The sequence below is a fragment of the Lepisma saccharinum genome, chromosome 27 (genome assembly GCF_977018435.1).
Source record: "Lepisma saccharinum chromosome 27, izLepSacc3.1, whole genome shotgun sequence".
In the NCBI taxonomy this organism is placed as follows: domain Eukaryota; kingdom Metazoa; phylum Arthropoda; class Insecta; order Zygentoma; family Lepismatidae; genus Lepisma; species Lepisma saccharinum.
In genome coordinates this window covers 32,532,022-32,555,804 of record NC_139255.1, presented here as the reverse complement: position 1 = coordinate 32,555,804, position 23,783 = coordinate 32,532,022, and the positions used below count along the sequence as shown (strand labels likewise).

General features: G+C 36.2%; 1 protein-coding gene across 1 annotated transcript in view; it reads right to left on the bottom strand.

Annotated features, from left to right (window-relative positions):
* Positions 1 to 23,783, bottom strand: part of LOC145980219 (uncharacterized) — a 73,517-nt gene that overhangs the window by 29,248 nt on the left and 20,486 nt on the right. Inside the window, exons 4-5 of the mRNA XM_083113240.1 lie at positions 11,355 to 11,665; positions 7,175 to 7,240 (exon numbers count right to left, since the gene is read on the bottom strand). Coding sequence (XP_082969366.1) covers positions 7,175 to 7,240; positions 11,355 to 11,665 — 377 coding nt within the window. The remainder of the gene's footprint in view (positions 1 to 7,174; positions 7,241 to 11,354; positions 11,666 to 23,783) is intronic.

Genomic DNA, 23,783 nt, shown 5'->3' with positions numbered 1-23,783 from the left:
TGACAATCACGCGGGAGATCTGGATTCGATTCCCGAAATTGGTTGGAATTTTTCCGACTTTTTCCCCGCATAAATGTCCCCGATAATTCACATCTGGATTATCTCGCTGTTCTTACCAACAAAACATTTTACAATAGTTGATCTTATTGTCGTTTGAATAATTGTCTAGTCAACAAGGTGAGACATTTTAAAGAGAGACATTCAAACGTGCTGCGGTAAACAATATAATGGGAAGGCGAATTCGTGACTGTATTCTTGTCCGTCTAGCCTTTGTCTATACGTTAGCCTCTTACAACGTACCAATAACTTTATTTAGTTAATTCTCATTGTTCACACACAAAAAAATACATGTTCGTTGAACACTGGCGTACGTAGAGGGATGTTCGATGGTGTTCCAGCCCCTAACGAAATTTTGAGAAAATCAGAATTTTCAAATAAAAATCCGTTAAGAACTTTAAAAAATCAAAATGTGTAAATGCGAAACCTCTTTTAAAGTGAATCCCGATGACCATTTTTGTCTTTGAATACAATTTTAATAGACTGAAAAGCTCCAAAAATACGAAATATTTTATTATGCATCCTGCCCTCCAAAACGAAGCCAGGTGCTATCCACATTTACTATTCCAGCCCCTCCCGAAAAAAAATCCTGCGTACGCCAGTGTATTGAACATTGTTGCAACTGAGATACAAAACAACTTTTTTCTCTTTTAAATCATAGTTACCCTAACCTAACCTCAGAAAGGCATCACTCTGAAAGACGCGTGTGTTTGGAATGCTGTGCTTTTCTCCATGCTGCATGGAATTAATAATTCAAATTAGTATTATTATTATTATTATTATTATTATTAGTAGTAGTAGTAGTAGTAGTAGTAGTAGTAGAAGTAGGAATAGTAATATTATTGTCCCAGATCTTTGACTGTGAAAAATTGGCCATTTAATTTTTTTTCCCCACAGCATTTTTCATAATATTTCACAAGCTCAAGGGGGAGGTTTAAACCCCGTAACCCCCCCCTTGCGTACGCCACTGTATAGGAGGAAAGATTATCCCACTGTTGGGAAACTGCGAGTTTCGTTGAAAGATTCGGCATTTTTTCAAGGTGGGGAAACATCTTTAAGGACAGTCATAAAATATCTGGGATTCTCATACAAAAAAAAAATAATGGACGCAAAATAAAGTAAAGTATGTAGGCATATGGGGATGTGGAGGTTAAAGCTCCACACATTCTCGACCTCGACCTAGGCCATATTATGGAGGTGATGTGGTTCACCAACTGCCTTTACCGCAGCTTTGCCCCAGGTACTCACTTGGGCTGAGTCGACCCCGGAGCCGCTCGGGATATTTGAAAAAGTTCCACAAACCACCGCGGGTCTCACACGTGAAAGTCAGACGCCCCCACCAACTCAGTTGCGGTATAATTGAAAAACGGGCAGACTTTAACGGGGACTTCGGGAAAAAATGATTTTTGAAAATGTATATACAGAATGGATTGAAAAGGTAACCTGTAAACAATGCTCGTTTCGTTAATTCGTTCATGTTGTAAGGGAGATGGAAATGAAGAGAGAAAACAATAACACATTCATCATTGTTATTCCGTTTTCCTCGAAAAACAATAACACATTTCATCATTGTTCCTTTTCATAATACGTTTTCCTCGACACAGCGTCAGACGGCTGCACTGCGTACCGTACCGTACCGCATGATATGGCAACACCGTGATGCGTGTTCCTTCAGCTCTCAATACCAAACTAATTTTGCGGCAGGTATAGCTACAGATGCATAGGATCCAGTGTCAATCTCAAACTTTGCTTCATGACCATGTACATTAATTTCTACAATACAATACAATATATTTATTCATCGTTAGACATTGTACAATGCAATAGATGTCGTCAGTTATTGGTTACATATTTGTTATTGTATATATGTAAATATATAATTATATATATAGAGAGGGATTACATGGAACTACAATATGTTATAGATATTAATATGAGAGTATATGCATATATAAAGTAAGAGTACATGGACATAAGACAATTATAATATTAGTGACGATGAAATAATATAAATATGGCAGTGGCAATATACATAACAATAATTCATAAAACAGGAAATAAACAATACAATACATTCTAGAATATTAAATCATTTTTGGGATGGATTTCGAATTCTTCTAGATTGTAGAAGACCTTTTCTTTTAACCAGGGTTGAAGTACACTTTTAAATTTTTTAAAAGAGACACTGTGAGCAGCTTCTGGTAACATGTTGTATAACTTAATTCCTAAATACTTATAACTATTTTGTGTTTTACTTAATCTGATTGATGGTGTGTCGAGCTTGTAACAGAATCTTGTATTGTGTCTGTGCACAGTGTGTCTTGCATTATAATTATGTACATTTTCTTTTGTATACACTAGACAGGTAAATATATATGAGCTTGGCACAGTCATTATCTTTAGTTCTTTAAAGAGATTTTTACAGGAAACAGACTGATCAAACACTCCTGCCATGCTTCGTAAAGCTTTTTTCTGCCAGATAAATACATCCCCAGCACCAGGGATGTGTGCGCTGGTTAATGTTGGAATCTAGTTCCCTTGTACCCACTTTTATATCATTTTCCAAATCGTTGATCACATGTTGTGATCCTGGCACATACGACATGATGCCTACAGCAATGATTAAATCCAATTAATCATAGACAAAACTCACCTAAATATGTACTACGCCGTTAAATATTTTTCTCGTGGCCATTTAATACATCTGTTGTGTATTTGGAACACACGCAGATCATACTCAAGGTGTCAAATAGATTATAAATGATATGCATGCATAATTCAACATTATTTAATTGATCACAAAATTCCATTCAACAAACTATAATAAGTCCATTTATACAAGACCAATCATAATATTTTTTTTACCCACATATCCACAATTTCAAAGGTCTTATAAACCATACAGACTATTTACATAATAAGCGCTCACACATACGACAAAAGTAATGGAAGAAATTGAAAGATACAGGTTTAAATCAGTGTAGTGTCTCAGTTCATTTGTTGTCGTTCTGCTTAGTGTAACAATGTCTGAAACTTTACTGCAAAACTAGCTGAAGAAAGTAGAGAAAATGAAACCAGACAGAAAGAAACCAAAAGTGCCGAGTAGAGAAACAGTGACACTATATGTAGGTATAATTTCTTCCAACAGATATTCATAAAGAACCAATAAAAAATTTACTGACTGAGTATTAAATATAAAACTGCAAGTATTTCATGAAGAACCTAAGTGATTCATTCACATCTATAGTTGATGTATGTGACCATTTTTGTGGCTCTAAGTGTTCTTACCTTTGTAAAAGAAATTATATACTGCTGGACAAAAAAAAACGGACACTTGCATTTTTTGTGATAACGCAATGGGTCGATAAAAGCTCTGGTACAAGGGCTAACTAAATGTTGCAGAAACTGAATTAAGTACGTATGCATAAACAAAGTCCGAGCCTATGAATGGTGCATATGGTACTACATGATCTGCCGAACATTCTGGAATATACCTGCGAGCTGTTATTGCAATTCAGATGTCAAATATTAAAGTGTCCGGTTTTCATTGTCCAGCAGTATATATTAGAAAGAGAGTTGTAAAAAAAATGGGGGTTGTCCACGTGGGGTGGTTGCCTTGGTGCTAAGGACAATTGGCCTGACAAACAAGCAAAACAGATAAAAATACAAAAGCATTAACATCGTAATGTTCTGTGAAATAACTGGCACCCTATTAAATTAACGTTATTGTCAGTTTGCAAAGATATAGATTTAGTAAAAAATGTCATCCTCTTTTTATCTAGTTGGTTCCCTGACATAATGACACATTTAATTTTATCCAACATTTCAGAAGAATAAGGAATTAGACATAAAAAGAAATTTAATTTACATTAAGTCCCAAATTTATATCAGTGGGGGCACGACGGCACTTGCCACTGCCTGCTGGAAAACATGGAGAGAGAAATTTCGTTTGGTTCTTTGTGTTGGAAAGTAAAAGAAATGCTATTCAATTTTTAAATAATTGAAAATAAAGCATAACCTCAATTTAGAAGTGAAACTTCCTTGCCTTCCCTTGGCAGTTAACATGCCATGCATTTATTTGCACATGTTATTTAGTTTTCTCTTAAGACAAAGAGGCACATGCCTCCTAATTCCCTAGAGTCTCTTGTTCAGCATTCGAAAGATACCCTCTCAACAGCGCCAAGTGTATTTTCCAAAATTTTGTAAGGGTACAAGACTTCAATATGAATTTCCTTGACCGATTTCGTTGAAAAGCAATATCTATGAACAAATTGAATTAGGTCGAATATTTTAAAAACGGTCCAAAATATGCGCTTAACATCCCCAAACTTACACCCCCCCACCCCCAAGGGGATAATCCTGGATAAACCCCTGTTAACATGGGCCGCAACTGACACTGCTCATTGTCTGATAGTACAAGTATGGTGTTATCACCTTTTCCTGACAGTGTTGCCACTTTTAAATTTACAACTCATGTATTTGATTAGCAAAAACCAGTTGTATGCACAATGAAATCACTAGAGAACATGTGCAAAAGATCTCACCATCAAACTTAGCACTCCTAACTTAACAAAAGCATTAAAAATTACCTAACACAGTAAAATAATAAATACCCATAAATCTAACACTCTCATCAATAATTTCACTTCTAATTTAGTTTCATAAGTTGTCAGTCCTTCTTATTTGATTTACTTTATAATACACTAGCTGATTACCTGGAGTCACCCGGGTATTTATTTATCCCAATCTTGTATTCGACAGGAATATAATGAATTCTAGCTATAGTGTAAAATCTAACTTAATTTAAATGTGATCGTGAATGTCACCAATTAGCTTAGCGACTCTGAAAACTATGGATTCGACACTAATCTAGGTCATTTGTGGCATTTTTATTTTTCACCCCCATGCCGATAGGTGAGAAACTTGAAGTTGAACTGCATTGGGAGTGTCACGAAAACTACGGATTACACTCTAATATCGGTTGTTTTCGAAACACAGCCTGAATGTTAGACAACCGGAGAAACACTATCGTTGTGCAGGATTGCATAGAGTTGCAGATGTGTTTGTGTGGAATTTAATATCGGTCGAACTCGATTATTTTTACATGCCACCCCTTCCCACCCCACACACAGGGGTGCAAGGGATGTCTTACCCCAAAAATATTCTTTCCAGATTGCAAGTGATACGTGTACAAAGTTTGGTTGAAATTGCTCCAGGTGTTCAATAGTTATGCCGGAACAAACATATATACACACCAGGCGCGGCTCGTGCATTATTTACCCGGGGGTTCACTGAAGTGATGTGACATATATTCACTTTCCGCAAAATATACTTCCTTCGCCCAACAAAAGGATGGGGGAGGGTTTAAAAGCTTTGTCAAGAATTCTTTTTATCTGGGAGTATAAGGTTTTGTTGTAGGGGTGTGCGAATAAATTTAGGGCTGAAACTACAATAAATTGTGCCTTTATGAAAAAAGTTGAGTTTTGTTGGAATATCATGGACATCCTCAAGTAGGGGCAAGTAATATATTTTTTCCCCACGAGGAGCAAAAAACACTCCTTCAGTCTGAAGTTACTGCAACGCTTTTATAATAATTACCAAAAATTACTGTGACTGAAATTAAATTATATGCGTGTAATATATAATTTTTGGTTTACATTCAATTTCCATGGGGGGGCGGCCCCCTTTTCCCCTTCCGGACGTCCATGCTGACTAATCAGAACTGATCCTACATTTGTTAAAGGGAAATGGCAACTAATGGCATGCGCATACTAGAAATCGAACCTGAGACCCTTTCATTTATACGCGACAGGTTTGTTCAAATTTGGGGCTGGTCGACCAGCACACGCTTTTTTTTCAGTGGACAAGGAAGTTTGTTTACGTTAATTATGTGCATTTCTATCGGTCATTTCTTACCTGCGCGGACAGCAACGCCTACACTGCATCAAATGACATAACCTAGGTAAAGTCCATCCCTCGTTTCACTCGCAGCATCACTTAATACTTTCCAACAAGTATCCAAGCACTTCAAAAACTAAAAAACTTGAGACTTTGACACCGAGCGACAGCGAGTCACGTCTTCGCGCCATTCTTTCTCTTTCGCGAACCCGAAGTGTTTCCACCTTTAAGGAAAAACCTCTGAATGCATGCACAAGGTATTTTGGTAATGTATCTCCTTTATTTTAATTCATCGCATCTAATTCCAGCTTCTATTTGTTTCCACTCATCCATCTCTGACACAATCTTGCATTTATTCCAAGAAGTTCGGTGCAAAAATGATACAAGAGAAGATTGAATATGTAATGTGTGCACTTCAAACTTGAACCGCACGCAGCAACACTGGAAGGGAGGAAGCAGCGAGAAAGGAGCCTTGTCCCGCGGCTTCTGCGAGAGAACGAACTGCGCATGACCGTTGGGTAGAGACATAGGTTCTGGAATCTCATCTCCCATGTATTTTGTCCTATACCCTCCTCGCGCTTCTGCTCCCGCACGAAGCTTTCACAATGGCACGAGCTGTCCTGTGGGGGTTCAACTGAGGGTCTGTATCAGGGCGGCCGATTCGCGGTTTCTTCTTCTCAGCAAGAGAGTTCGCCGTGTTACGGGCACAAATACATGACTTATTGTGTAGAATTTTTAGCGAAATAATGTGAAAATTTAAAGACATTGTTCATTCTCGAGGTGATTATCGTATATTACTGGGGGTTCACTGATCCTGTGCGCTATAGGGCCAACCGCACCTGATACACACCCACACACATACATCCAGATAGATTATGAAACAGTAGAAAACATCTCATCTGCTGTTGTTGTGGAATGTTATGATGGGTGCAATATTCACTTGCATGAAGCCTTCTGGCTGGTTTGCTCGACACTAAGATATAACAAATGTACTTTACTCCACAATAACACATTTCCATGAGCTAAAAACAACTGCAAACTAACATAAACAAAATAATGTTCATAAATCATGTAAAATATTTTTCTTTCTTGCGAGGGTACAAAGGGTCAAAGGTACTGTATTTAAATGGCTCTTTGGTGAAGAAGATCGGAAGGCTAACTTGCAAAAGAATTTAATTTTGTGAAAAACATCAGCACTGGAAGCAACAAATCAACTTACCTTGTGATAACTGTCCCAGAAGAACTTCCCTCAGATTCTGCAAATCGAGGTGGCAGAGATTTCATCCTATAAAGATAAAATATATAACATCAATACAATTAAAAGTAATCATTCCAAAAAGCATATCTTAAATCTCTCCATTAATTTCGCAGTTTCGTTATTGTGTAGTACCTTCACATACATCTTATATTAGAGTAGGGTTGCCAGATTTCAAAAGTGAAAATCCAGGATGGTGCTTTGATTGATTGATTGTTTGATTTGCTTTATTTTACTTTGCCTTTTGTGCCACTTTTGGCTAATTTGCAAAGATTGGGATGAGTGATGATGTGATGAATGGACACTCACAAACATCCATGCCCAGGCCAGGATTCGAACCCGGGACCCCTGGCATCGTAGCACGATGTGCTAAACACTCCGCAACGGGGGCTGGCCCAGGATGGTGCTGTTGATACACCAATCAGATAAAATACTAGCACGTATGAACTTCATAATTATTATTGACAGTCTAATTATCATATTTTTTACACTTCTAAGTAAACGGAAATTCACTTCCAAGTCCATCATAAAAGCTTACACTTCTTTTTCGCTGATATAATGAACTAAGTTGCTATCTTACAATGTTGAAGCTTAATTTAAGAACTGCAGACTGAACAGCTGAACATGCAAACAGAAGCAAATGAAAATACCAATGCTAATAACTTGTTTCAGCAAGGACATTGAGCAGCTCGATCTTGTGAAGTGAAACATACCTCCAGTACATTCTTGTAACTTTTTCTTGTGTCCATAAATTGTTCATAATTGATAAAGCTCTTTCTGTTGGTTCATTCTTTCTGTTGGTGCACTTATGTCTGGTAAATAAAGTAAATTCATTGTTCAATGAGAATGCAAATGTTCTAACTCCAAATTGTAAACAAATAGAGATAATTTGGCCGTGGTCTATTTAGGATGAAATTGTTTCATCTCTGCCTATCGTCTGATGGCTACATACAACCAATATTGATATATTGAGTGTATTTTTGGTCCATGTACAGAATTTGGAAGCAGTGACGAGAATGCAAACTCCAACAGTCAATTAAACCTCATGATAATTTTCTCAACCAACCACAAGCACCATCAGAGTATGAGATAAACCACTTGCATTCTAACATCAGTCACTTTTGGGAGCTGCTTAGCAGTAGTGGCGGTCTTCGGTTTTTACTTTTGTTGTTAACAGACACAATTTTTTAATAATAGTGGAATCAAAGTAGTAGAGTGATTTCCCAAATATGAATTACTTATTTTACTTTGCTACTGAATGACAAATTTATAATGAAATTGTTTCATTCCCAACTCGTTTCCAGAATGCAGTTTCTTTAGTTTCTGTGGATTTGTATTACATGCAGGACATTTTAAAGATGTATGCCTAAATGTCACATGAATGTGTCCCGATCATGTAGAAGTGATTGAATCGCACGTAATTGCTTTATTAAATGGTGATAACTAGTTCATTGACGACATCACTCTTTTCCAAGTCTTTTGTGTATGTTGCACCATGTTACCAATATGTATGAAGATGCATTGGAATTATTTGGAGTTTTCATTGTACAAAGGTGGTGCAGTTGAAAGTTGTTGAACTCCCCTTGTAACGGGTGAATCTTGTGGATCACTTCTAGGGATGCTAGGGATCTCAGTTATCTCTCTCTTGGAATCTCAGCATCAGCGGCAGTGCTAGAATTAATTAATTACCTAGGGGTACTGAGGGAGCACAGAATGAAAATAAATTGCATTTATTTGCGAACTTTGTTTCTCTTCACAACAGACTTTGAATATGTATACTAGAGATGTTACATAGAACAAATAGAATGTACTAACAAAAAAACTACATGCCACAATACAACTCGCGTTAAATAATTTCAAGAGCACCACCTGGTGATATCTTGAAAGCAACTGAAATGTTTGTTCCATCATGACTTGGAGAAAAGAGGAAGAACTAGTAGTTGGAAAATAAATGCAAAAAATATAATAAAGTAAAATAAAATATATTGAGAAATAAAAATTATAAAACAACTCACACTGAGCTGTAGGTAATAATCGAAAACAAAAAAAACAGTCCATTCAATTCTTAACACCACTGAAGGAAAGAAAGAAAGACGATGACCGCTGATCTTTAAAGATAGATAGAAGATAGAATGCATACCGAAGAAGAAAATTAAAGGGTGTGCAAGCACACACCCCTCCTGGTGCCACCCCTGCTCAGCATAAATTGATTATTGTGGATGTCAGAAGCAGCTTATTGTTAGTTCAAGTAACCCACAGAAAGAACCCATCGTGGAAGAACATGTAACAACAAGAAATCTTAATCATGTTTTGGAGATTGGAAATTATCAAAAAATCATGGTTTCATGTTGTGTTCATACTGTTTGTGAAATTAAGGCACAAGTGATAGAATGATCATTCCTTTTAATAGAGACTTTAGTAGTACTCATTCAATGTGGGCTTAACTTATTCAATTATGTTCTTTCTTATTTGGTTTCTCTTTTGCCAATAGGTGGTACTGGACTATAAACTGAATCAACGAACATAGAATGGTGTTGATTTCTGTTACATTAATATTACGCAATTAACGTCCAATTATAAGCATGCATAGTATATTGGTAAAAATGATCTGCATGCAAGGTTTAAATGAATGGAGACTTATTAGAGCCTACTAAATAGTATTTTGGTGAGCTCTTTACAAACATCTATAAGATTATTAAGATAGCAAGCCAACTAAGTTCATCCCCCCCCCCCCCCCCCACCTTCTCTGATAAAATTATAAATCGCACCCTGGGTAGGTGATCATTTTCAGTTGACTTAGATTTATGACATACCTATGTGGAAGACTGCCAGTGTCTTCGGCTACAGCTGAACTGTCTTTTTCTGCAATGAGATGTATTTAAGCATGGGTTGTCAACTATGGGTAAGACAAATTTTCTTCCACTGCACTGTTGAACATAGAAATGGAAATTGTAGTTGACCGACAGATTTTTTTCAGGAATTTATACAGACGAGCAAAAAACAGAGCACTTCTATTGAAGTTTTAGATAAGAAGACAAATATGTAACGGGTTTAATATCTTAAATGTTTTTTTTTTTTCACGAATATAGTCACACGTGGTTCTCAGTTGTAGTAAAATTAGGAAAATGCATAGTTTCGTTGTATAGAAATTAAAGAACTTTGAATTTTTACTATTCCATTACCTATGTAGATTGTGCTTTCAAATGCCTTGCAGCATCATAATTTCCTCAATACCATGAACACAGGATTACCCATTAATATTATCACATATTACAACTATACCTTCTTTATTCTAAAGAAGAAATGTTTTCTTTAATAAATTTGCAACCATCTATAACATTGTATTTATTCCTTTTAGCAATTCCATTTCTTTTGGATAAGATAATGTGGGGATTACCTCTCTCTAAAGCAGAATGTCCGTGATAATTTTTGTAATGGATAAAAGCATGAATAAAGTTAGCCCCAGCTAGCCCCCCACCCCCAAGTGGATGGGCATAATTAAGTCTATGCCCCTGTGTGGTGTTAGTATAATTTCCCCTGCACTAAATACCCTTTCCACTGAAGCACTGGTGGGAATGCAAGTGTTGTATTTTATAAAAAGTTTTTTTTTCAGATTTTGGAAATTTTCCAAAATGGATAGAGATGTACTGTTCGATTTAAGAAACTCCTCCAACACATCTTCATTGCTTCCTTTTGAATCCATCCTTGAGAAGCAAAAGAAATCACCATCTTCATCATTTTCTTCTGAGTTCTGCTCCTCCATGGTTGAAACTCCTAGCAGTTCTCTCAAACTAGTTTCTGCTGTGATTTTTCCTGCAAATTGCAAAAATTTGATCCATTATCTGTTGGAGTCAGTGACATTTTGTTTTGGATATGGAAATCCATATATCACTAAGCTCCCGTGCAATTACATCATAGGAGTGACTGCCAGTAATCTGCCTACACACAAGTGCTCCTGATTCTCTTTTCAAAGAATTGCAGTCTATCCAGTGCGCAGTCACTCCTACAAAGCTCCTGTTAAAAAATAAAATACTGTTAAATAAAAGAAAACCAAAGTGTAAAAAAATATATGCATAAATAAATAAATAATATAGAAAATAAAAATAAAATATGCTGAACTATAACAGTAATAAATCTTGTTCACCTTTTTGTTTTGCTCCACTTCTTTAGCTTTTCCTTTAAAGTTTTAGAACACATGACCTTCAGGGTTGCTGGCAGCCCCAGTTTCACCAAAGAAATAAATGAAGACTGCTCAACAATCCTGAAAGGCTGAGTTTCCTGGATCACAAAATCCATTACAGCCTGATCTAATGCTGTTTGCGTAACTCTGCTACTGGTATTGCCATTGTTATGCTGTTTCTTTTCTTCTGGGCCTATAGAAACATCACTATCTCTCTTCCTCTTGCGTTTGTCTTTTTCCTTCTCCAGATCGTCTAAACAAAGTGGATGTTTAGTCTAAAAAAAATATTTGCAAGTAATTTACACGTAATGTATGAAAAGTTCCTCCATGAGAAATGCTGTAGTTTTTTTCGTGGTTATTTAAACAAAATCCCTTTAAAAAATATATTGCTAAGCTAATAAACTTAATGGTAGTTGTCAATCCTGGTCAGTAGCTAAAGAGTATTTCAAGTGGGTTTTTTTTCTATGTGATGTACGTAATAAAGGAAAAATTCTCGAATTCTCACACTGGAGAAGTGTATAATGATCTGGTTTAATGAAGATTTATGAATGAGGAACTTCACTATGCATTTATGCGAGCACTTTACATTTCACAGCATATACAGATTAATAGTAATGCACAGCCTGTTCTGCCATGTACTCTATAAAATATCACCCCTCATTGTTCCTAACATCACAATTAATCAAATGTAGAACTAGGTTTCTATATTTACAATACAATACAATACAATATATTTATTCATCGTTAGACATTGTACAATGCAATAGATGTCGTCAGTTATTGGTTACATATTTGTTATTGTATATATGTAAATATATAATTATATATAGAGAGAGGGATTACATGGAACTCCAATATGTTATAGATACTAATATGAGAGTATATGCATATATAAAGTAAGAGTACATAGACATAAGACAATTATAATATTAGTGACGATGAAATAATATAAATATGGCAGTGGCAATATACATAACAATAATTCATAAAACAGGAAATAAACAATACAATACATTCTAGAATATTAAATCATTTTTGGGATGGATTTCGAATTCTTCTAGATTGTAGAAGACCTTTTCTTTTAACCAGGATTGAAGTACACTTTTAAATTTTTTAAGAGAGACACTGTGAGCAGCTTCTGGTAATATGTTGTATAACTTAATTCCTAAATACTTGTAACTATTTTGTGTTTTACTTAATCTGATTGATGGTGTGTCGAGCTTGTAACAGAATCTTGTATTGTGTCTGTGCACAGTGTGTCTTGCGTTATAATTATGTACATTTTCTTTTGTATACACTAGACAGGTAAATATATATGAGCTTGGCACAGTCATTATCTTTAGTTCTTTAAAGAGATTTTTACAGGAAACAGACTGATCAAAGACTCCTGCCATGCTTCGTAAAGCTTTTTTCTGCCAGATAAATACATCCCCAGCACCAGATGAGTTTCCCCACAAGAGAATTCCATAAGTCAGAAGGCTATGAAAATATGCATAATATGATTGCAGCAACAAGTCCTTGCTAATGCATGTTCTAAGCTTTTTAAGTAGAAATACCACCCTGGCAAGTTTGGAACATAGGTGATTTGTTTGCGACTCCCAAGATAATTTGGAGTCTAAGTGTAAACCAAGAAGTTTTACAGAAGTCAATTCATGGCCATTTCCTAATGTAAAAAATATTTTCTCTGTTTTATTTTCATTAATTGTAAGTTGATTTGTTTCAAACCAAAAAGTGGACCTTTCCTCTATTTCCTTATCAAGCTTCTCAACTGTAAATTTGTCACTGCCCACCGTAAGGAATGTGGTATCATCTGCATATAAAACAGTCTTATGAGGAATAATATTAGGTAAGTCATTTATATAAATATTGAACAACAATGGGCCGAGGACAGAACCTTGTGGAACTCCATTTTTTATATTTAAGAATTCTGATTTTATGTTGTCTACAGTGACCATTTGTTGTCTATTTGATAAGTAGGATTTTATTAGAGCAAGTTCAGTTTCTTTGATGCCATAGAAGTGTAATTTTTTTATTAATATTTGATGGGAAACAGAGTCAAAGGCTTTACTCAGGTCGATAAGTGTTGCACTTACAGAAAATTTGGATTCAAATGCATCTAACACTGTGGAAACAATGGTTTCATTCGCTTTCACAGTGGATAGATGGGCTCTGAAACCATATTGTGCACTTGTATATAAATTATTATTTGTGAAATAGCTATCGAGTTGATTATATAAACAGTGTTCTATAATTTTTGAGACAATGGGAACAAGTGATATAGGACGGTAATTGTCGGGGCTCGATTTATCACCCTTTTTATACACGGGTATGACAACCGAGAGCTTGAGGCAGGAAGGAAAGTGCCCACAATACATCATCCAGTTTATGAGAATGCAAAGTGGGTACTGTAGAATATCAATGATTCTTTTTAAAATAAAGTTCGACATTCCATAAAAGTCTTCCGATTTTGAATTATTTAGTTTTTGTGCTGCTTTTAAAATATCATCAGGTTGGGTCTCATGCCACCGGAAGTCAGTCAAAATGTTACCGATGTTTTGTGACATGAGATTATTATATTTATAATCAAATTGATTCATAGAATTGTGGTTTGTATCCAATTTGTTACCTACCCTGACAAAGAAATCATTAAATTCGCTTGGAGTAATCGGAACATTTTCTTTTCTTCTGGGTTTCCCTCTGCCTAATTCTGCCTTAATGACATTCCAAGCTGCTTTGCATTTATTATTGGAGTTATTAATAAATTTATCATTTGCTGTGCATTTAGCTTTTCTAATTTCTGATCTGTAAATATTTCTTAATTTGATATATCTGCTCTTATCTGTGTTACCATTTTTAAATCCATTATAATACATCATAAGCAAGATTTTTAATTTACTCAAGTGTGGATTATACCATTGACCTAAGTGTCTTTGTTCGCGTTTAGCTTTAATTGGTTTCTCCTTTTTTTGGACTCTAGGACAGCAGTCGTTACATATATCAGAGATGGTGCTCATAAATTTCTCAAATAATGCATCGACATTTGCATTTGAGAAAATTAAATGAATCCAATCAACGTCTTTTAATTTGTTTCTTAGTATATTCAGCCTGTTATCATTAATTAGTCTAACAGATTTAATTTGTTTATGTATAGTATTCAGAGGTATATTATTGTTCAATTTTAACCATAAGCCTTTGTGGTCCGTTAAATAAAATGTATTGAATATCCCTATCTCATAGCAGTATTTATCTAGGTTTGTTAAAATGTTATCTAGACAAGAGTCTAGTCTTGTTGGCCTATTGTTTGCGCAGTAATAGTTGAAAGATTTTAAAATATTTAGAAGATGTATTTGCTTAGGGGTACTGTTTCGAATGTCAAAATTGATGTCTCCAAGAATAATTATTTTATGTTTGTTAAAGTTTTTGTCTAGGTACGAAATAATATTTTGCACACACTCGATAAAAAATTCTACATTACTTTCAGGTGCTCTGTACACTGAGATAACAATTGTTCTTAAATTTGGCAGTGACATAGCAGCCACTTCAAAACACCATTCTATGCAAAACTGACTAACATCTAAGATTTTAAAGCTGGTATCTAGGTTGTCGCTGATATATAGTGATACACCACCATGATTCATATTTGATCTGCAATAGCCAGTAATTAACCTGAAACCTGGAGGTACATATATTTGCAATTCTTCATCCCGTAGCCAGTGTTCGTTTATGCTTAAAATACAGTTATTTATTCCCCCCATTAATATTTCTAGTTCATCTAATTTATTTCTAATGGATCTAATGTTCAAATGCAGTAGTAAGATATCATTTCCATTACAAGGTGGTATCCCTAACTTGGCTTGCCGTAATAATCGTGTTTGAATACTTTCGTGGATTAATCTCACATCATAATTATGAATTGGATTGTCCACCACCCGACTCTCACTTACCATAAAAAAGAGTCCCTTAGTTTGATTGGTTTTTTTATATTCCTTTTCAGAGGCCTGTCCGTGACACTGACACTAATTTTTTCTTCACCTTTTACCGTATCATCATTTTTGTTTGGAGTTACGAGGTTAGTATCACACTGCACTTCACACACTTCACTTTCTGGTTTTTCCTTAAGAGGGTACACTGATTTCTGCGAGGGTGGTGTATTAGTAAATAGTGCATAGAGATTATCACACAGAAGTGTTTTCCCTTTTCCGTTCAGATGTTGGCCATGGTTTGTGTGGCCATCTCTTCCAATTTCACTAACGCTTAGCATTTTTGCTGTGGGAGAGGATTTACACACTTTGTAAATTTTAGAGTTCACACTGTTAATTTCTAAATTTACACAGGAAGTTGGTATTAGGTCGTATCTGTGTGGAATGGCAGTAATGACGACGTTGGTATGTTTTGTCGTTTCAAGGCAGTTTTTAAGTACTGAGATTACCAATTTTCCTTCATTTCTTGATATATCATTGGAACCACCCATTATGATCACATGGTCGTTTTTTCCATAGTCCTTGCACATGTCAGGTAACGATTTAACAACTTCTGTCAATGGGGCGCCAGGTTTAGTAAATCCAGATACATTGTATTCACTACACTTCTCGCCCAACTTAGAAGCAATACCACGACTATGGCTATCACCCAAAATTAAGACATTACCTTTGTAACTTTTATTGACTAGAGCGTTATGGTCGTATTTTTTTGTGTCAGGACGTTTACTTGTTTTGTGTCGATTTCTCATTTTGTTGACGTGTTTCAATGGGAAAGCATTTGCACTTGATGTGTGAGCCGATGCAGTTGTTATGGAGCTGACTTCTGCATTGTTTAGCACTTCAAACGGGTTTGGATGCAAAACTGTATTTGATACACTGTGATTGGCTGCATAGTTGTTGTTGGACAAGTTTATCGCGGACTTCTTGTTTATGTTTCGTTTGACCACATCTGACCATGTACCATGTTCCATCTTCTCTTCTCTTTTCCGGTTTAACAGTTCTAATTTGTCTCCTTCGAGAATTTTGATGATCTCATTTCTTGTTGATAGTTCACGTTGCAGTTTTTCTATTTCCAGCTTTGCTTTGTGGCAATTACAACAGCCTGGCATTTTTATGATTTTTCCTTAAGTTATACCTAATTTTCGCCTGTTTATCACTACACTATGTCCTGAGATACTTACGATGTTCGTATCGTCTGTGTGGCAGGTTTTCAGAAGTTTTTTCCAATTATCTACAAGTATTTTCCGACGAGCACAGCAGCACGTAAACTCAACTTGACGCCATTTTAACATGTTGCGTGAACTTGCCTACAAAATGTTGTAAAATAGCAAGATTGCAAAATCACATGTGAAAAATAACGAACACAAATTCTCGAAACAATTGTGAGAAACAGCCAAGTATTAAAGACTTCATGCACATACGTGATGGTTAATAAAAGTAATATTTTCACCCAATCTGTTTCTATTTTTACACATATAGAATAGAATACAACTAGTGTTGCTGGATCAATGCATCATGTAAGAGTGACAGAAATTTAAAATTGCTTAAAAGAAAATTAAAATGTTCGTCTTTTGGGTGGCATGAAAATACATTGAAAAAAATATGATTTTTTTTAAGTTTCAATTAATTTTGTTCATTTTAAAATTAGCTGTACTGAAATGATAAAATTTAAACATAAACATCTATATCTACACGAAAATAATTATTTGTACAGTCAACGGCAAAGAAAATGGTAGGCAAATTGTCCACCCATTTTCATTATATTCTTATTCTACACCCTGTTGTTTTAAGGAATGAAACTATGTTGGTTCGAAGCAGGCCTTGTTCTTTGCATATTGAAGTCATTATTTCAATTCATTGTCATCATATCATGTAATTCAGACCGAATGAAACTAGTGGTGAACAATTCACCTTCTGTTTCTTTCGCCGTTGGGTGTACCAGTTTTCACTGAAATTTGCACATATGTAAAAATCTAGGTAAACTGTCAAAGTTTCATATGATGCGAAACAAAGTAATGAAAATAACGAATATTGGCAAAATACAAACATGAAACTTTGTAACGTCAGAAGTTATTATCGCTTATATAAAATGTTAATTACAATTAATGTCAAAATAATATACAACATGTCAATGTCTATATTGCAAAACAATACCTAAAGTAAACATACATTGCTTAAATATATCTATATTATATTGTTCCGCAAATTTTGTCTGACCAAAAAAATTTGAGTAAATTATTCGGCATAAAGGGGGAAGGGGGAAATGTTCTCCCTTTTGGGGGGAGTGCATCATAGGCCTTGGAGGGGATGGGCACCCCTTCCCTCCTATACCTTATTATATGACATTTCAATTTGGTCCAATTTCCCTGGATACTAGAATATCGTTCGAGGAATGATGTGGACTATGCAGGCTTATAGAGAAATAATGTAGCTATGAAATCCTTGATTAACAGATTATTGTGGGCTACAGGGTTTTTTTATTACAATTTGCCCCTTACAATTTCATTTGTATCCGCACGTGTATACATCTTTGTATCCCCCTCCCCTACACACATAACAAAAAAATTGAGAAACTGCTATTCACATAATTTTTTGCTTCTCTTGGTTTGAAAACATTTTTTTTACACTCCTGGCAACCCTGCGCTACCAGGTATTATTACCACATATTACTTAAATACATTACAGAAGGGTAATTCCATGTCAAATCAACCAAGAACACATACATTTTGGAATTTGATGTAATGGAATTGACTGATTTTTGGTATACACCCTTCTTATCATCTGAAATATAGAAAATATATAGGCTATACATTTTTTTTCTCATGTTGCCGGTTTTTGAGTTATTGAATTTTGAAAATTGACAAAATTGCCCAAAAACTGCTCACCGCTGACAATTTGCAAGAGACTTGCAAACTTCGGGAAATGATTTCGCAATTTTCAGTATCTAGAACAGTTGTGACATTTTGAGTACGGTAGTCTTGTATTAAAGGTGATTAATGTGTTCGGATGTTTTTATTGGATGTGTTACTTGGAACTGCTAAAATTTTTGTTTCCCAAGTCTATCTTTTGGTAATAATGATTCATGTGGTAGAGAGAGGGAATGGATATTTGATTTTTTGTTATTTAGCGTTGCTTTTCTGCCACTTCTAGCTAATTGCAACAATGAGTGATGACGTGAAATTGATGAAGAAACATTCATAAACAGTGCCGCAACCACAGGGAGCTGGGTGCATTGTCCTCCCTCCGAACTTGGATGTAAGTCCGATCTAGGGGAAGCAAACATTGAAGTAGAAAAACAAGACTAGGAGAATCTAAGAATACCAGGACAATTGGATACTCGTGATGGAATTAGTTTTCACGTGTTCCTTGCATTTTTCTTTCAGACGGCCAAGGGCATTTGCAAGGGGCACAGAGGGGCAATTGCCCTCCTCCTCGATTACAAATTTTATACAAGCAAAAGTACATTTCGTAAAATTCTCTTGCTTGCTCCTCTCGCACTTCCTCCTATTCTTATAGTCCAAGTTCAGAGCCACAGCTATGGGGCAGCGAGAGTCGGCCATGGGAGCCAAACGATCTATATGAAAGAAAAATGTTAAAGAGAATGTCATGCCGCCCCGTAAAATTATTTGCACCCTATTAAAACAATTTCTTTCTATGAAATATTAATGATGACACTGTAATCCAAGAAGTCATTGATCAATCAAGGGATTCCTTTTTGTTTGTCAGGTGTCAAACACATGTATTTCACCTATAATTCACACAATATTTTGCAAAATGGTTAACATAACCAGTAGGTAAACATTGTCTGTAGTGATTCAAGAGTCTCCCCTTTGAAGGAAATATAGTCCGTGGTGGACTTAGGGCCCCATGTTTTAATGTTTGGGCAAGTACAAAAAAAGTATTACAAATATTTACACAATTCATCAAAGTGTAGATAATATGTAACCATTATTATTTAATTAATTCAATTTTTCTTCCATAACACAACACAATGGTGTTGTTGGATTCTCGTTCGATTCCTTTGTGCGTAAAAATCTTGCATGCTGGAAACTAGAGGGAATCATTATGAAGCATGATTTATATAGGGCTCCCTTAATCAGTTCTGCAGAGAGGCCCAAAGCTGTTGGTACATATTAATTGTCCATTAACATTATCGACCAGTAAATAGCAAGTAGATACAGTCCATATCAGCCTATTTATGTTAAACTTTATATTCTTTGGCAATCTGGAAAGGTCATTATCGAAATATTGCTATTTGATGTTGCTCAAAGTTTCTTTTGTTCGTTGGAGTTTCAAGATATCATCCCTTTTCTGTTACTTATCTCTTTTGGGGGAGGGGGTCAACTGCCTCTGTGTACCCTGCTATATCTGCCAATGCGATACCGTATATTAAAAATTGCCCCCTCTAGGATTGAGTTTGCCCCCCTACAAAGAATTTCTGGCTATGGGTCTGGGGTATGGTCTCATTTTAAAGCTTATGAAAAGGGCTTTCATTTGATATACAACATGCTTGGTTTTTTTGTGAAAAACTAATTTTGAAAGTTGTTTCAAAATTTTATTTTACAATTTCCAAAAAAACGAAATTGGTACTTTAGCATTATACAGACTACCTCATTTCAGACCATCTGTTTTCTTTATGTTAGGTTAATATAATTTAACGTAGACAAATAAGGTAGTTCGTATAATATTAAATTACCACAAATTTTTTTTTTTTTTTACTTACATTCGTACACATCTCTGAAGGTTCAGTCAAAATTTCAAGCTGGTATCTCTTTGGTATCATATGAAAAGTGAATTCCTTTCAAGACCATGCGATGATTTAAGTTAACATATTTTACATACCTAACCACATTATAAATACAGAAGCATATATACCAACGTCATCACTCCAGCTATCATTAGTTTAATATTTTGATGAGTGCTACAAACACACATGGGTACCACTGGCTCCTCATATTATGCAACTCTTTGGTCTTAATTCTACAAATTTTGAAAACCCAATCTTATGTAGCAGGTATTTAGATTTAAAAAGTCTGAATATTTCTCTCAGATTTCCCAGGATCAATCTTTTTTGAATGTGGATACGTTTACCATCTGTGTCCCTCACGGAAACATAGTCTTTCTTGCCAGGCATTTGCCTGCTAACTTCATCACTGCAGTAAAAATCTATAACTAATGAGGCTGTTTGTTCTGGTAAAGTTTTTCCAGGTCTGGGGTCAGGTGAGGACAAAATTCCCTTCTCTTCGATGAGTTTTTTTACTTTCCTTGCTATGTACGAGGAATTACTAGCACCAAACTCCTTTTAAATATTTCTACATGACCAACTTTTGGAAAAAATAAACAAAATCATGAACCTTTCACTTTTATTTGCAGTTCTAAATCTCTCTTTAAGTTGCTCAAAGATTTCTGATTCTGAATTGCTACAGTGGCATTCTTCTTCTTCTTTATCACCTTCTGCATTAAAAAGGGGATTGTGTATAAGTATTTCTTATTTTCTTTATCTTTTCTCTGCAATACCTTTTCGAACTCTTCAGTTTCTTCTTACTCACTGGAGACTCACCAAGAGAGATCAAAGAGGCATTCAACTAGCTGAACAATGTATCAACATCCATATATTCTGAATCTTTGTTACCGCAACTAGGACCAGCATTATCATCTGCCCCTGAAGAATTTTCTTTTTCTGGAACGATAGCCTGCTTTACCTTCCCCATCTGCAGTCCACAGGAAGTGCAAATTTTCATGTATTCTTCAATTCCGTAATTTAAAGAAATCATCCAAGCTGCCACATTCCTCAGATCTTTACTATACCCTGTCCCAGCTAACTGTAGAGCAGGGCCACGCATATCGGCAGAGGAGGAGGAGGAAAATAGACTGGTGAAAGCGCAACGTTGTCAACCGTATGGTCCTGACCGTACATGTATGGATGTATGGTCCAGACCATAGTCAGTACTCTAAATGCACGGCTTGTCAAAATTTGCTCTTGCAGTTTTATCCCTAATATTTCCCTAAGATATTCTTAAACCAATCATACAGACCTGGAGACAAAAATATGGTCCGTTTGCCATGTGCGTTCGGTATTATACTTTTCAAAAGATTGCAACGCTTACAGATTTCCTCGAGGAAATCCGGTAACTCCCATCGCCCATTACATAATCCCGTTTCTCTCACTGTTCATTGGTGGAGCCATCTTGCGTCACTACTTGTGCAGAGACCTGTTCTCGTTCACCTGGTCTACAATTAGCTGGTTTGGACTGTACCCCAGTGTCCCCTTTTTCTTCAAAGGATTACAACAGTAAATTGACCACTTCTTGCCATCCATATCAGGATTTGTTTTTTTAAAAAATGAAGACACTAATAAAGCAAGTTTCAAAGAATTCACAGCACAGAAGTTAACTGAGATGTACACATTCTGACAGCTACACCACAACTGATCCAGTTGGACAAAGAAGCATAGGAGAGCAGGAATAAACAAGTCACTGCATGAAAGGGATGACTCACACTTGAGCTTTAACTGTCTCTCACTCATGATACCACCTTGAAATTTTCACTGAACCTTCAGTAGATGTGTACCAATATGTGTAAAAAATTTGAAAATTTCGTTTTTTTGGAAATTGTCAAATAAAATTTTGAAGCAAATTTTAAAATTTGTTTTTCGCAAAAAAATGAATATCAAATGAAAGCCCTGTTCATAAGCTTTAAAATGAGAGCATGCCAGCCCTGTAGTTGAAACAAGTCACTTCCAAATTGTATTTAAAGTTTCATCGGTGAGCGGTTATTGGGCAATTTTGTCAATTTTCAAATTCCAATAACTCACAAACCGGCAACATGAAAAATTGAAAATATATACATTTCAGATGACAAGAAACGCGTATACCAAAATTTAACCAAATCCATGACATCAAAAGTTTATGCACTGGTTGATTTGACATGGAATTACCCAGAAAACAATGATATTGCGAGCGAAACGAGCAAGACATTTTTTAGGTCCAACTTTTGCAATTGAAAGCAATATTGATTTAATAGGGTGTCAATAATTTCACTGGATGCCAAGGCATTCTCTCTTTCACAACTTTTTTTTTTCCATTTAGATCATTCGGTGCCCATGGCCGACTCCCAACGCCCCGTACCTACGGCTTTGAACTTGACAAGACAGAAAAGTAGGCATTGCGAGCGAAGTGAGCAAGAAAATTTTATGAAATATTTGCATAAAATTTTAAATCGAAGGGGGCAATTGTTTAATTCTTCCTCCATCCCCTGCGGGGTGCTCTTGGCCGTCAATATTTGCCCCTAATAGGGTGCAAATAATATCACGGGCAGTGGCGCAACCACAGGGGAGCATGGGGCATTGCCCCCCAAACTTGGACGGAAGTGAGTTCTAGGGGGGGCGGGCAAACATTGACCAAGTGTACCTGCAGGGGGCAATTATCGCCTACAACTTCAAATTTTAATGAAATAAAAATACTTTTCATAAAATTTTTACGAAATGTATGTTTATTTGCATAAAATTTTAAATCGAAAGGTGTAATTGCTCCTCTGTGCCCCACCTTCAGGTGTCCTTGGCCATCAATGTTTGTTCCCCTAGAATTGACTTCCGTCGAAGGTCGGGGGGCAAAGCCCCGCTGTGGTTGCACCACTGCACATCTGTAAACGTTCAAGCAAGGCAGGGTGCGAAATCGTTGAAGACTGATGGGGGGAGAAAGATCTTAATCTACAACCCCCTCTCCACACAAACATATGTATAAATCAGTGACGTGCGGTGACGTTGACACTTGGGGTAGCAATGAGTGGCGTGCCCAACGGGAGTTTGTGTGGCTCATAATCCCCCTCCCCCCTTTAGGGCCCAGTGAATGACTCCAAAAAATTGTACACGTAACTCCCACCCACCTTCGATTATCAAAAACGATTTGATTTTACTACTGAGCCAGAGATGCCAGGTTCGAATCTCGGTTTGGCAATAGGTGCTCTTTGTGTGTCCCTTCATCAATGTTATTGTATCGTCTTCGCGATTAGCCAAAAATGGTGGAAAGCGAAGTAAAATAAACCAAATCAAACAATCAATAAATTAATGATTTGATTCGCTTCTTTTACACATATTGTTAATCGCGAAGATGATACGACAAAATTAATGAAGGGACAAACACACAGGTAGGGGTTCGAACCCGGAACTCCTGGTGTTGTAGCGCGCTGTGGTAACCACTCCCTCACGGTTGGTTGATTTGATGTTTTAAGTCCACTTTATACTCAGAACGGCTAATCGGGACTAGACCTATACTTTAATGTTGGATCCGAAGCACTATATGCCTTCAACGGGTTCCGATCAGGGACCACTTCCACTCCCCCACGGAGGTCGGCCGACATCAAAGATGAGGAAGGCGCTAACCATTCGGATACACAAGTATGGGTAAAGCAAACT